This window comes from Vulpes vulpes, chromosome 3 (assembly GCF_048418805.1).
Source record: "Vulpes vulpes isolate BD-2025 chromosome 3, VulVul3, whole genome shotgun sequence".
NCBI classification, from domain to species: domain Eukaryota; kingdom Metazoa; phylum Chordata; class Mammalia; order Carnivora; family Canidae; genus Vulpes; species Vulpes vulpes.
The window spans coordinates 17736424-17749475 of NC_132782.1; the positions used below are offsets into that span (position 1 = coordinate 17736424).

At 47.4% G+C, this 13052-nt stretch overlaps 1 protein-coding gene and 1 long non-coding RNA gene across 6 annotated transcripts in view; one reads left to right on the forward strand and one right to left on the reverse strand.

Annotated features, from left to right (window-relative positions):
* LOC112916405 (uncharacterized) overlaps positions 1-13052 on the reverse strand; it is a 188115-nt gene that overhangs the window by 62038 nt on the left and 113025 nt on the right. Inside the window, exons 12-13 of one of the 3 annotated variants that reach the window (XR_012000324.1) lie at positions 10997-11287; positions 9425-9497 (exon numbers count right to left, since the gene is read on the reverse strand). This is a non-coding gene — a long non-coding RNA (uncharacterized lncRNA). The other 2 variants (XR_012000325.1, XR_003234293.2) reach the window with 2 other exon arrangements.
* Positions 9941-13052, forward strand: part of PDK1 (pyruvate dehydrogenase kinase 1) — a 29439-nt gene continuing 26327 nt past the window's right edge. The window contains exons 1-2 of one of the 3 annotated variants that reach the window (XM_072751960.1): positions 9941-10273; positions 12526-12667. In XM_072751960.1, the coding sequence (XP_072608061.1) occupies positions 10069-10273; positions 12526-12667 (347 nt within the window). In that variant the 5' untranslated portion in view covers positions 9941-10068. The remainder of the gene's footprint in view (positions 10274-12525; positions 12668-13052) is intronic. The other 2 variants (XM_072751962.1, XM_072751961.1) reach the window with 2 other exon arrangements.

A 13052-nucleotide genomic window follows, 5' to 3' on the forward strand; every position in this document is an offset into this window, starting at 1 on the left:
TGTTCTTAGAGAATCCTACCAAATTTGGAGCGGAATTACAAAGACTAGGAACCATCCACAACCTCCCCTCATTCACAGAGATCTTGACTGGCTTCTAAGGAGAGTTCTTCCCTCCTGTGATTACAAGGTGGTCATCAGACAGGCCAGATGGCTCCCTGGAGAAAAGTCCTCTCACAAGGTCAACACATGGCCAGAGTGTCTCCCCAGCTCTGTATGAATGACCAGGAGATGGCTCAGCTAGAGGCTGGTATTCAAGGGTTAATAGGGCAATACTGGAGGACTTTTCTCCCCAAATAAATTGGCCTAAGGTTGAAGTATGCACTCAGAAAGGAGGGGGACACCAAAAAGCCTTCGTTGAACATTTTATACAAACTTTTCAAAGGCACAATGCATTAATCGCAGAAGCTTTAGAACATAGAAATCTACCCTCTGCTTTAACAGGAAATTGCCTCCCAATATTAAAAAAGCAAATCCATGATAATGTGGTCAGTTGGACGCGGCAACTGTGAAGTGTAAGAACGGAGGCCCCCACTCAATTCTTTGAAAAGAGTTTGCAGGAAAGCAAGGAAAACAAGGAATCAAAAGCAATACTTCTTGCTTTGCAACTTGCATCTTTGGAAAGGCAAAGCATAATGCTGAAAATAGCTCAAAGCCCACTCAGAAATCTCCCTATTTGCCTCTAAACGATTGCAGATATTGCAGGAAACAAAAGCACATATTGGAAGAGAAATTGACCTGCACTTAAAAAGGGGGGCTTAATGAGCAATTCTCCGAAACCCCACAACCCTCAGAAAATTCCTTTCTCCTGAGGGACAATCCCCCTTAACTGACAGGGTCAGCCAATCCTCAGTAGCCCCTCCAGATCTACCATAAAACTTAAAATAGAGGAACAGGAACTGCATCTCTTCATTGACACTGGTGTGACTTTCTCTACCATCTGCTCGGAAGATTTACCTTCATTTATCACCTCTGATGCTGTTCAGGCTGTCAGAGTCTCAGGGCAACCTATTTTATTGCCCATATCTCAGCCCACTCCAGAACCCCTTTAGGCCCTTTTCACACTCATCATGCCTTTCTGGTTTCCAGTTGTTCACCAGCAAACTTTCTTGGGAGAGGATTATATCACTTTAATGCCAGAAAGGCCTTTTTGTTTCTTTACCCTTAGACCAAATCCCATTTCCTACTTTCTTTACTGGAAACTCCTCTTAATCTAAATTCCTCGGAAGAGGATGAATCTTTAAAAGATGCCCAATTTGTCTTTGGGCTACACATGCAAATGAAGTTGAGCTATCAAGTGCAGAGCCTATGTTCATTTCTCAGAAAAGGAATAAACCATTTCCATTAGTAGCTCAAAATCATCTCTCCAGAAACCAGGGCAAGGAATTAACCCTATAATAGGCCCCCCCCCCTCTCTTTTTTTTTTTTAAGATTTATTTATTTGAGAGTGTATGTGTGCATGTGCATGAGGTGGGGGGGAAGGGCAGAGGGAGAGAGAATCTCAAGCAGAGTCCATGCTGAGCATGGAGCCTGACATGGGATTTGATCCCATGACCTCCGAGACCATAAAATCAAAAGCTTAAATGCCACCCAGGCATAATAGGCTCTCTCTTAAACAGGATGACCTTGTCTTTATTACCCCACCCTATAACACCTCAATCTTGTCAGTAAAGAAAGAAGGCAAACTTTGACTTAGAGGGAAACCAAATTTATTGATTTGTATAAGACTTAAGGGACAAACTCTTTTTTCGTTTTTTAAGATTTATTTATTTATTCAGGAGAGACACAGAGAGAGAGAGGCAGAGGCACAGGCAGAGGGAGAGGCAGTCTCCAAGCCACCGAGGGATCCCCAAGGGACATAAACTTTGTGATTCCTTGGCACCCTATAGTTAAATCCAGCTGTTATTCTTACCTGGAGTCCTGCTGATGCAGCCTGGTTTCAGTAATTGACCCTTTCTCAGCTTTCTTTGCAATCCCACCAGACTCCCAATTTCTTTATGCATTTCCTTAAAGGGAGACAATTGCCATGGACTCACACAGTTCACAAGGCTACTATGAGTAGCTTATCCAAGCTTCCACCCTAGTGTGATATGTTGATGACCTTTTACTCTGTAATCAAACCGAGTGGGGAGCTTTTATAACTCCCTCATTCTCTTAAAGGCCATAAAACCTCTAAATCTAAACATCAGCGGGTACATAACAACTTTATCTATTTAGAACATGAGATAGCTCAGGGTATTCAAAAGCTCACTCCAGGGATCCCTGGGTGGCTCCGTGGTTTAGTGCCCGCCTCCAGCCCAGGGTGTGATCCTGGAGTCCAGGGATGGAGTTCCGCATCAGACTCCCTGCATGGAGCCTGCTTCTCCCTCTGCCTGTGTCTCTGCCTCCCTCTCTCTCTCTCTCTCTCTCTCTCTCTGTCTCTCATGAATAAATAAATAAAATCTTAAAAAAAAAAAAAAAAAAGCTCACTCCAAAATGCTTTGAATCAATTTTGTCCAGCTCTCTTCCCAAAATAGTTAAGTCAATATTTAGGGACAGCCGGTTACTGCCACCAATGGATTCCCAATTTTGCAGTTTTTGTTAGACCTTTGTATGCTCGTTTCTCAGATATCATCCCAGAGCCTATTTTCTGGTCTTCAGAGGCATTAACCTCTTCTGAAGTCTTAAAATGACCTCTGTCCACACTCCTGGCTTACCTAATTTTGCTAAGCTTTTCCATCCATACTGCCATGAAAATAATGGCTTTGCTGCAGGCATTCTAGGACAACCTTTTGCCTCTCTTGTACAGCTGATAGCATACTTCTAATGCCAATTAGACCCTGTGGCATCAGGTGTCCCCCCCGTGCCTAGGTGCAGCTGCCACCCTGGTGGACAAAGCCAGTATCCTTACATTAGGCTCCTCTGTTCACTTGTGCGTTCCCCATGATGTCTCTGCTCTCTTTCAAGTCCATAAGACACAACATCTCTCTACACAATGACAGACCACTCACACATAAGCTCTTCTGACTAACTCATCATCTTCCATCATTGAAAAACTTTAAATCCAGCTACCTTACTACCCCTCTGATAATGGAGAGCCCCACTCTATTCCCCCCAATTGCCTTACAATTGTAAGATCATACTGTAAGTATGATCTCAAAACCACAAGAGGCTCTCTCAGACATCCCCCTAGACAATCCAGACTTAATTCTATTTTGTGATTGCTCCTGTAAACAAAATTTCCAGGGAAACATAATAATGGGTTGTGCCATAATTTCCCCACACAAAACAATGAAGGCATATTCTCAGCTCACTGTAGAACAGCCCTAATGGCTGAACTCATAGCTCTTAAGCGTACAGCTTACACACTGGTGGAAGGAAAAAACTGCTACTTATTTACACAGATTCTGGAGTCCACCATGCTGTTGGCACAATTTGGAAATCTCTCAACAAGTTGGTCGTAGATCAAACATCCACTGATGCCAGTTTACCAAATATTTACTAATCAGTCTGACTGCTATGTCAACATCTAGATAATGCAAAAAACCACCCTGAACTGGTCTTTGTTCTTGCCGATGTAAACACCTGATGGACCGAGCCTGGGAGATGGGTAAAGGACAGGGTGTGATACCCATGATATCCAAGAAAGCCGCTCTGCCTTTTTCCCTGATGAGTTATGTGGGCCCCAGAAAATCTCTACGGCAGCTCAAGGATTATCCCTTGACAGAGCAAAAACGATAGCTGAAGATTTTTCCCTTTACACCAAAAACAGACATGCCACTGGACTTCTCCAGGGTGATGTACCGAGCTTGTATTATAGCCAAACTCCGGTTCGATGCGGAAAATGGCATTTTCAAACTTTGTAAGGAGATTAAAAAGGACTCTAACAAAACAGTTTGCCAAATCACCCAATGGTTTACATGTCAGCCTGTACAGTAGATGGCAAGGTGCCCCTCTTATTAGGCTGCCCAATACCATAAACTATATTTGGGTAGATCAAAATTGCAGATTTCCTTGGGTGGGTGACAGAAGTTAGCCCTACAGCCGACAGAACCAAACTACAGACCTCCGTTAGCTATTTTACAACCTGTTCTGCCCTCATAGACTGATGAAAAATACAGATGGGCGGACGTTAACATTATCAACAACAAAGGTCATGGAATCTTCCAGTCTTTAAAAATTATAGGTTTCAGCCTAACCTTGTCTGTAAATCATACACACCTTTTTATGTCGCAACAAAGTGTATAAAGGATTCCCACCTAAATGTTCAGGACAATGTGGACTGGCTTCTGGCTCCTCCTGTCACTCAACATTCTACCCCAAATGCCAAATTACAAACTTGGGCTCCTTTGTTCATGAAATCATGCCATGTAAGTATGCCGGGTGAAAAAATCATAGAAATTCTGCTGGTACATCCTAAGTTCACCTTCATTTCAGCATTTAGGGTTTTTATTCCCAAATCTTGGAGATTATAAATTGGAAGAGGCAATCCTCAATCTCTATCTGTAGTGGACTAAGAGTTCGATGCCACTATGTGAACTCTGAAAACACACCAGTCAGAAGTTAACAGCTTAGCCTCTATGGGCTTCTGAAATCGTCAGGTCCTATGTACAGTGTCAGTGCAGAGGAGGAGCTTGCATAGTCACCGGTGAACAATGCTGCTTTCGCGTAAACCAAATGGGACAAGTAATGCCTAACTTAAACATGTTAAAATATTTAATATTTTCAGCAGATAAATAAAGCACGGACATCTTGTTGGACTGATCTGTTTCTGGGGCTAACTCATTTCTCTCTCCACAATCACCAGATCAGCTTTTCATACGTGAAATTTCCAGGGAAGTTTCAGAGGGGACTGCAGGGCCCAGAGCAGGCCACCCTAAAATAAGCCACAAAGGCATATTGTTTACTTTGAATTCAAGCTACTTAAGAAACCGCTAGGGCTTCCTGTCTTGTTAATTGTCCCCATTCTCACTGGTGTGAGGTGGTATCTCCTTGTCGTTTTGATTTGTATCTCCCTGAGGCAAGTGCTGTGGAGCATTTTCTCTTGTGCTTGTGGCCATGTCTATGTCTTCTTTGGTGAAACTTCTGTTCATGTCTTTTGCCCATTTATGATTGGACTGTTTCTTTCTTTGCTGTTGAGTTTAATAAGTCCTTTATAGATCTTGGATACTAGCCCTTTATCTGCTACGTCATTTGTAAATATCTTCTCCCATTCTGTAGGCTGCTTTGTTGACTGTTTCTTTTGCTGTGCAGAAGCTTTTTATCTTGACTAAGTCCCAATAGTTCATTTTTGCTTTTGTTTCCCTTGCCTTCATAGATGTATCTTGCAAGAAGTTGCTGTGGCCAAGTTCAAAAAGGGTGTTGCCTGTGTTCTCCTCTAGGATTTTGATGGAATCTTGTCTCAAATTTAGATCTTTCATCCATTTTGAGTTTCTCTTTGTGTATGGTGCAAGAGAGTGGTCTAGTTTCATTCTTCTGCACGTGGCTGTCCAATTTTCCCAGCACCCTTTATTGAAGAGACTGTCCTTTTTCCTGGAGAGGATGTGGAGAAAGGGGAACCCTCTTGCACTGTTGGTGGGAATGTGAACTGGTGCAGCCACTCTGGAAAACTATGTGGAGGTTCCTCAAAGAGTTAACAATAGATCTGTCCTACGACCCAGCAATTGCACTGCTGGGGATTTACCCCAAAGAGACAGATGTAGTGAAATGCTGGAACACCTGCACCCCAATGTTCATAGCAGCAATGTCCACAATAGCCAAACTGTGGAAGGAGCCTAGGTGTCCATCGACAGACGAATGGATAAAGAGATAAAGAAGATGTGGTCTATACATACAATGGATAGTATTACTGAGCCATTAGAAACAAATACCCACCATTTGCTTCAACATGGATGGAACTGGAGGTATTATGCGGAGTGAGGTAAGCCAATCGGAGAAAGACAATCATCATATGGTCTCATTCATTTGGGGACTATAAAAAATGGTGAAAGGGAATAAAGAGGAAAGGAGAGAAAATGAGTGGAAAATACCAGAGGGAGATAAAACATGAGAGACCCCTAACTCTGGGAAACAAACAAGGGGTAGTGGAAGGGGAGGTGGGAGTGGGGTTGGGGTGACTGGTACTGAGGGGGGCACTTGACGGGATGAGCACTGGCGGTTATATGTTGGCAAACTGAACTCCAATTAAAAAAAAAAAAAAAAGAAGAAGAAGAAGAAACAGCTGGGGCGAGGAGAGATCTTCCCTGTCCCCCCTGAAGGCAGGAAGCAAATCTTCCACATGAAAGGTACCTTCCCTATACTAAGAAGTAAAAAGACATCCCTATCACCAGAGATAGAGACTTTAAAACTGTAGAAACAAATCTTGTTTTTACTAATCTAAACCTCAGCCCAAATTCTTAGAATTCCTTACTAATTAAAGCTCTGGAACATGTTTTCTTTATCCTGTCAACTCCTCACAAATTTATTGTCTCTGTCTGAAATGTGTAAAACCTGCCTGCCTTGGTCATTTCTTGGGGTGTCAAATTCATTATTGGGTCTCCATATGCTCATAATAAATCTTGGGTTTTTCTCCTATTAATCTGTCTCCTGTCAAATTAATTCCTAAACCAGCTGGAAAAACCTGATAGGGAAGGGCATTTTTTTTCCTTTTCCTACAACTGCTTCCTCTAGGATATCTTTACCATAATCTTAACAACCATCATGTTAAGAGACACCTGGGGGAAAAAAAATCTAATGTTCTCTCCCGCTTCTGGACACTAAGCCTTTGACCAAAAAGCAAAATGTTGATATCATTTTTTAAATGTATTTTCATATTATTCTCTGGATATTGAGTGGAAGTTTGGTGAATATACTTTGGAGAAAAGAAAAAACATTAAATAGTTGGATTGGGGAGCACCTATGTGACTCATTCAGTTGGGCTGACTGACCAAACTGGCTCTTGGTTTCAGAGCAGGTCATGATCTCAGGGTCATGGGATCCAGCACCGTGTGGCTTAGCGTGCAGTCAGCTTGTTCCTCTCCCTCTGCTCCATGACCACCTCCCACCCCCTGCAACTTGTTTTTTGTTGTTGTTGTTGTTGTTGTTGTTGTTTTTTAATGAAAGACACAGAGAGAAGCAGGCTCCATGAAGGGAGCCTGATATGGGACTGGATCCCAGGTCTCCAGGATCATGCCCTGAACTGAAAGCAGACGTGGAACTGCTGAGCCACCCAGATGTCTCAATAAATAAAATCTTAAAAAATAAAAACAACAGTTGGACTGATTTCTGGGAGAACGAAGTTGCTAAAAATAAATCTCAAGGTCTTTGCTGGGCCTTTGTGCTTCCACAGAAGTTACTATTCAGCTGAGCACCTCCACATGCTCAAGTGGAAAGCAGCAGAGTTGCAAATAAGGGTTGAGAGAGCTGAATATATTATGATGATAGTTAAGATTTTGGAGCTCAGGAAGTAATATAGAAGGAAGGAGGAGGAACGCAACCAAACAGGAGGTTGGAGCAGAGTTGTAGAAATGGTTGAGAGACGATTTTAAGGATGGCTAATATTTCATTTTAAATTGTCTTTCCTCACAACCTTTGGTAAAGTTGGCTTTAGACCAAACATGTATGAGTGATTCTGATAAAACCTCATCCTTATTTGGATAAGGAAATAATGTCAAAAACAGCAACAATGATGAAAAAATAGATGCCGTTAATCGAGAGTCTAGAAGGTCCTGGGCATTGTGCCCAGATAGCTATACCATGTATATCACAGTCACCCAGGGAGACAGTCCCCCTTTATAGATAAGGAGGCTGAAGCTCAGGTTAAGTAACTCCCTCAACACAACAGAGCTAGTACATGGCAGAGCCAGGATTTGAAACCAGGAGCGAGGCTCTGTTCATTACCGCTTTCCTACGATTCTCCCTGCAGCGTCATTAACTGTCCTCTACACGACTGACAAGGACCCTCTGGGACTCTAAGGCTGCCAGCTTGTAGTCAAATGACTATATAACCATCCAAAGTTTTTCCATGTGTGAGTCAGATCCGCTTTCCTATAGTTTCTGTCCCTAAGTCTTTCATCAGCTGAGCCACTCGGAACAAATCTAATCCGTTCATGGAGCAGGTGCTCTAATATTTTGAAGATATGGTGTAAAATTCTTCTCCCACGTCTGACCCTATAGTATATGCTTTCTAAGTGCAGATGTATCTGAATATGGGATCCTATCTGAATTGCATATGGCTTTATTCCCAGCCACCCAGAACATTACCTGGTACCTACAGTCGGCATTTAGCAAACATTCACAGAAGGGATGAAGAAAAGCCAGATTTGGAGGGTACAGCATGCCTGGTGGAACAGCAAACATATAATACAGATACCACCCTTACTTTCTCTACACATCTCCTGGTCTTATGTTCATCCTGCTTCCTCTAAGATATTTTCACCAAAGTTGTAACAACCACCAAGGTAACAGATACCTGAAAAACCTGTTAGAGGCACCACTTTCAGAAACTATGTTCAGGTGCTGTTGTCAACCCATCCCCTCAATTACCTACACCTGTTTCCAGGTGGGGACTCCTCTTTCAGGCTACATTTGTGGGACTAAGACACCCTAAAAAAAAAGAGAAACTATCATCTCCTTTACATATATCATATCTTTATACAACCCAAGACCTGACCACCACGGAGAAATGAATTATTCTAGACCAGTAACTGCTGGTGATACACATGTATACATATTTTGCTGATAAACTACCCATGAAAAGGTAATCTCGTTGCATCCAAGACATGCCAAGGCACTGGGGATGGACAGATGGGGAAGTCTCTGGAAAGAAGAGATAGCAGTGGTGATTTTCAGCACAGACGGCTGCCTCTGCAACTGCAGGGAATTTCACCACTCTAAGAAATTGTCGGGGATCCCTGGGTGGCTCAGTGGTTTAGCGCCTGCCTTAGGCCCAGGGCCTGATCCCGGAGTCTCCGGATCGAGTCTCACGTCAGGCTCCTTGCATGGAGCCTGCTTCTCCTTCTGCCTGTCTCTGCTTCTCTCTCTCTGTATCTCTCATGAATAAATACAATCTTTAAAAAGAATTGTCTAGTCTTGCAATTCCCTCCTGACTTCCAATAGTTGAACTTAATGATTTTTTTCTACTTTACAATGGATCAAAAGCGATACCCGCTCAGTGTGAATCATACCTTGAATTCTGGTCTTTTCCTAAGCGAGCTGAAGCGTGGCACGCTACTCTTGTGGTCCTGCAGCAGCAGCTGCAACTGCAGCCCAGCCCTATAATCACCAGGGTAAACAGCCCAGGTCCCAGCACCCCGTGTTTCACCTTCAGTACAGCACTTCCATGAAGCCCGTGTTGTTATAAAACGGGCTTTGTGTTTGACGATTTGCCCAACCGCAGGCGAATGGAAGGAAGCGCTCCGTAAGCCACGCCGCTGCGCAGTTAAGTGCATTAAATGCATTTTCAACTTACCATATCCAGAGATGCCCCGTCCCAAATCGAGGAAATTGGAGAAGCGGAAGGAGGGCACAGCCAAACCGTGGGGCTGCCAAGACAGTTAAAGACAAAGTCGATCAAGGGGCGGGGCCGCAGGTCTGGGTCTGCACTCGCCGCGAAGGTTGGGGCTACGCCCCCCGGTGCCGGTGCCCCCGCTGGGCAAGGGTCAGATCCTGCAGCCCCCAGGGTGCGGCGTCGTCCCCCGTGACCTCGGGGCTCGCCTCGCCGCGGAGTTTCCGGAAGGCCCCGGACTCGCAGCCGCACGGGCGCGGGGGGCGGGGGAGGCGTGGAGCGCGCGGGCGGGGGCGCACCTGCGGGCCCCGCCCCCCCGCCCCCGCCCCCGCGCGGGCCCCGCCCCCCCGCCCCCGCCCCCGCGCGGGCCCCACTCCCGCCCGGCCCGGCCCCGGCCCCCCGCCCGCGCGCTCCCGCCCCTGCCCCGCCTCCCGCTCCGGGTCCCGCCCAGCGGCGCAGGGGGCCGGGCTCCGGCGAGGGGGGCGGCGGCCGCGGCGGTGACAGCCGCTCCCCGCCCCCGAGGGTCGCCACGTCCCTCACGTAGCGCCGGGCCGAGGCGCGGAGCGGCGACCTGGCGGCCCGGCCCGGCTCCTCCGGCGGGGCTCGGCATGCGGCGGGCGCGGCTGCTGCTGCGCGGGGCCGCCTGCGCCCGCTCGGGCTCCGGGCTCCGGGCGGCCAGCCCCGGCGGCGGCCGCAGCCTCGCCTCGGACTCGGGCTCCGGGCCGGCGCCCGACAGCGGCGTTCCGGGCCAGGTGGACTTCTACGCGCGCTTCTCGCCGTCGCCGCTTTCCATGAAGCAGTTCCTGGACTTCGGTGAGTGCGGCCCGGGCCTCGGGCCTTTGTGCGCGGCCCTGCGCGGGCCACCGCGGCCCCTGCCCCGGCCGGGCCCTGCGCGCGCCCGCCCCCCTCCCGCCCGCGCACCCGCGTCCCTAACCTCCCCCTCCCACACACCCCCCGCGCACCCCCCTCCCTAACGTCCCCCCTCCCACCCCCCCCGCGTACCCCCCTCCCTAACGTCCCCCCCGCGCACCCCCCTCCCTAACCTACCCCCTCCTACCCCCCCAACGACCCCCCCCCTAACGTCCCCCCTCCCACCCCTCCCCCGCACCCCCGTCACTAACGTCCCCCCTCCCTAACCTCCCCCTCCCACCCGGCGCACCCCCCTCCCTAACATCCCCCCTCCCATCCCCCAACGACCCCCCTCCCTAACCTCCCCCCTCCCTAACCTCCCCCCAACCTCTCCCCTCCCTAACCTCCCCCGTCCCTAACCTCCCCCCCAACCTCCCCCCTCCCTAACGTCTCCCCCACCCCCACCCGGTGCTTCCTTCCTCCCCTGCGGGCAGATCCTCGCGCTCCGGGGCGGGGGCCCGAGGAGCCCCTGGGGGCGTGAGCCTCCTTACCGCGTAGCGTCGCAGAACCAACCCCAGGGCCGCGGGCGCGGGGACCTCCCGCCCCCCAGCGCACGTGTGCGGGTCGCGCCCCCCGCCGGGCCCCTTCGGAAGCGCCGAGCTGCGCCGGGGGCTGCCGTGTGCGCACCTCCCGGAGTCGGGTTCCGACTCTCCAGACTGATGATGAACGATTGCGTAAAATCTCCGTGATGCGAGGGGAGGCAGGTTTTAACTGGCCCGAGCGTTTCACAGAGTGTTTTCCTTGCCACTTGCTTAATAGTGTTTCCAGCCGCGCCACATTCGTTTCATCATCAGCAAGTAAGTCTCCAGCACACGCAGAAAGTGCGTGAGCACAGGCGCTGTGGGGTTGCCACACTCCTTTCTGCAGAAGCGACCGTCCACTTTTCCTCTTCCTCGGCTGGACGCTTCCTGATTTTCTCTAGAAAGGATGCAACAGATTGCAGAGAAATGGCAAAGTTAGACTTTTAACTTTGACTTCTCATGTGAGGGTGCCGAGCGGGGAAAGGGAAAACCAATAAACCAGGAAGGTCATAAAATACCGGTAGCAAGACTTATCTTCTGCATTGCGAGTACTGTTAAGTCAGTAATGGGTCATTAGTGGGCTCAAAAGATACCACCATAGCTGGCAGCTTTATCTTAAAATTATGGTGCACAGGGGCAAAACATTTTTTGGAGCAAAGCCCTCTCGGTTTTTTTTGTATTTACTTTAAAATGACTATAGTTTGATGAAGGGGTGAATTTGGCCTTGTTCACAGTATGCCATTAAACTTTCACAAGAGAATGTTTTCCTCTCATTCCATCATTCCTGCTATGGACAGTCTGGTTTTCTCTAAGGTTGTCTCTTGTTAAAACAGCAAGATGAAATTCTCAGGTTTAAAATGCACTGCTGAAATAACATGACTTTTTTGTTCGACTTTAAATGGGACTGCTTGCCAAAGGCTATTCTACAACTGCTCTGTTTAGCGTCTTGATAGGAGTGAAAGAGGAGCAGGCTGCTTTCCAGGAATCAGACAATTGAATGGGGGGCGGGGGGTGGGGGTGGGGGGGCGGGGAGGGGAGGGAGGCGGAATGCAGGGCTTTGAAGCTTGAAGATGGTCGCTGCACAGGCCCTGGTATTTTTTGTTTTCTATTGCCTGCAAGCCCTCCTCTACACCGAGTCTTGCTTATTGTGGTTCCCATGCATATGACAAAATTTCTCTATCTTAGGTATTCATTTATTTAAAAACCCAGAGTTAGGAAACAGATTTTCTAAATAGTAGCAGCAACTGGTTACATAGGATAGGCTTTGGCAGGTCCTACTGTTAATTAGACTCCACACCTTGCTCAGACTTGCTCAGGTTGCCTTGTGTCTAAGATGATCCCAGTAAGGGTGCAAGTGATGGAGACGGGAAAGTATCTTTATCACTCTACAAAGCAATTGGAAAGTATCTTTATCACTCTACAAAGCAATTCCTTCAGGAATTAGAAGGCCATTTAGGACGCCTCACAACCCTCCAGAGGGTTATCTTGTCCCTTGCCTCCTCTTCCTTTCCCGGGCATCATGGTGATGCTGGCACTCTGACACTGCCCAGTAGCTCCCTCTGTTTCTCCCCGCCTCTTGGCTTCTACTGCCTTGTGGCCTCTACTTACTGCTGTTCGCACCGTGTTTGGTTTTAGGATCTATGAATGCTTGTGAAAAGACCTCATTTATGTTTCTGCGACAAGAGCTACCTGTTAGATTGGCAAATATAATGAAAGAAATAAGTCTTCTTCCAGATAATCTTCTCAGGACTCCATCAGTTCAATTGGTACAAAGCTGGTAAGATTCCTATCTCGTGTTTGCAATTTCAGTGGATTTATAGACTCTACTTAAGGTGAAAGCAAATATTTTTTTTTTACTCTTCCATGGAATTAAGCTTATGGTAGTAAGAGCATTTCTTCTTCTTTTGGGTATGTCTGGGCCTGTTCCCTGAATCCTGGACTCTACCACTCCTTGGCTTTGAAAAAAAAAATTCAGAACTGCACAGAAATAAACACACTAAATTTACGGTTTATGTTATTGAATCTGCAGGATCTTATGTTATAATATCTACCATGTATTGATGGATAGGGATTTATATACATTACCTTTAATCCCTTCAACAACTCTGCCCATTAGGCATTATCACCATTTTACAGATGAGGAAACTGAGGCACCTACAGGT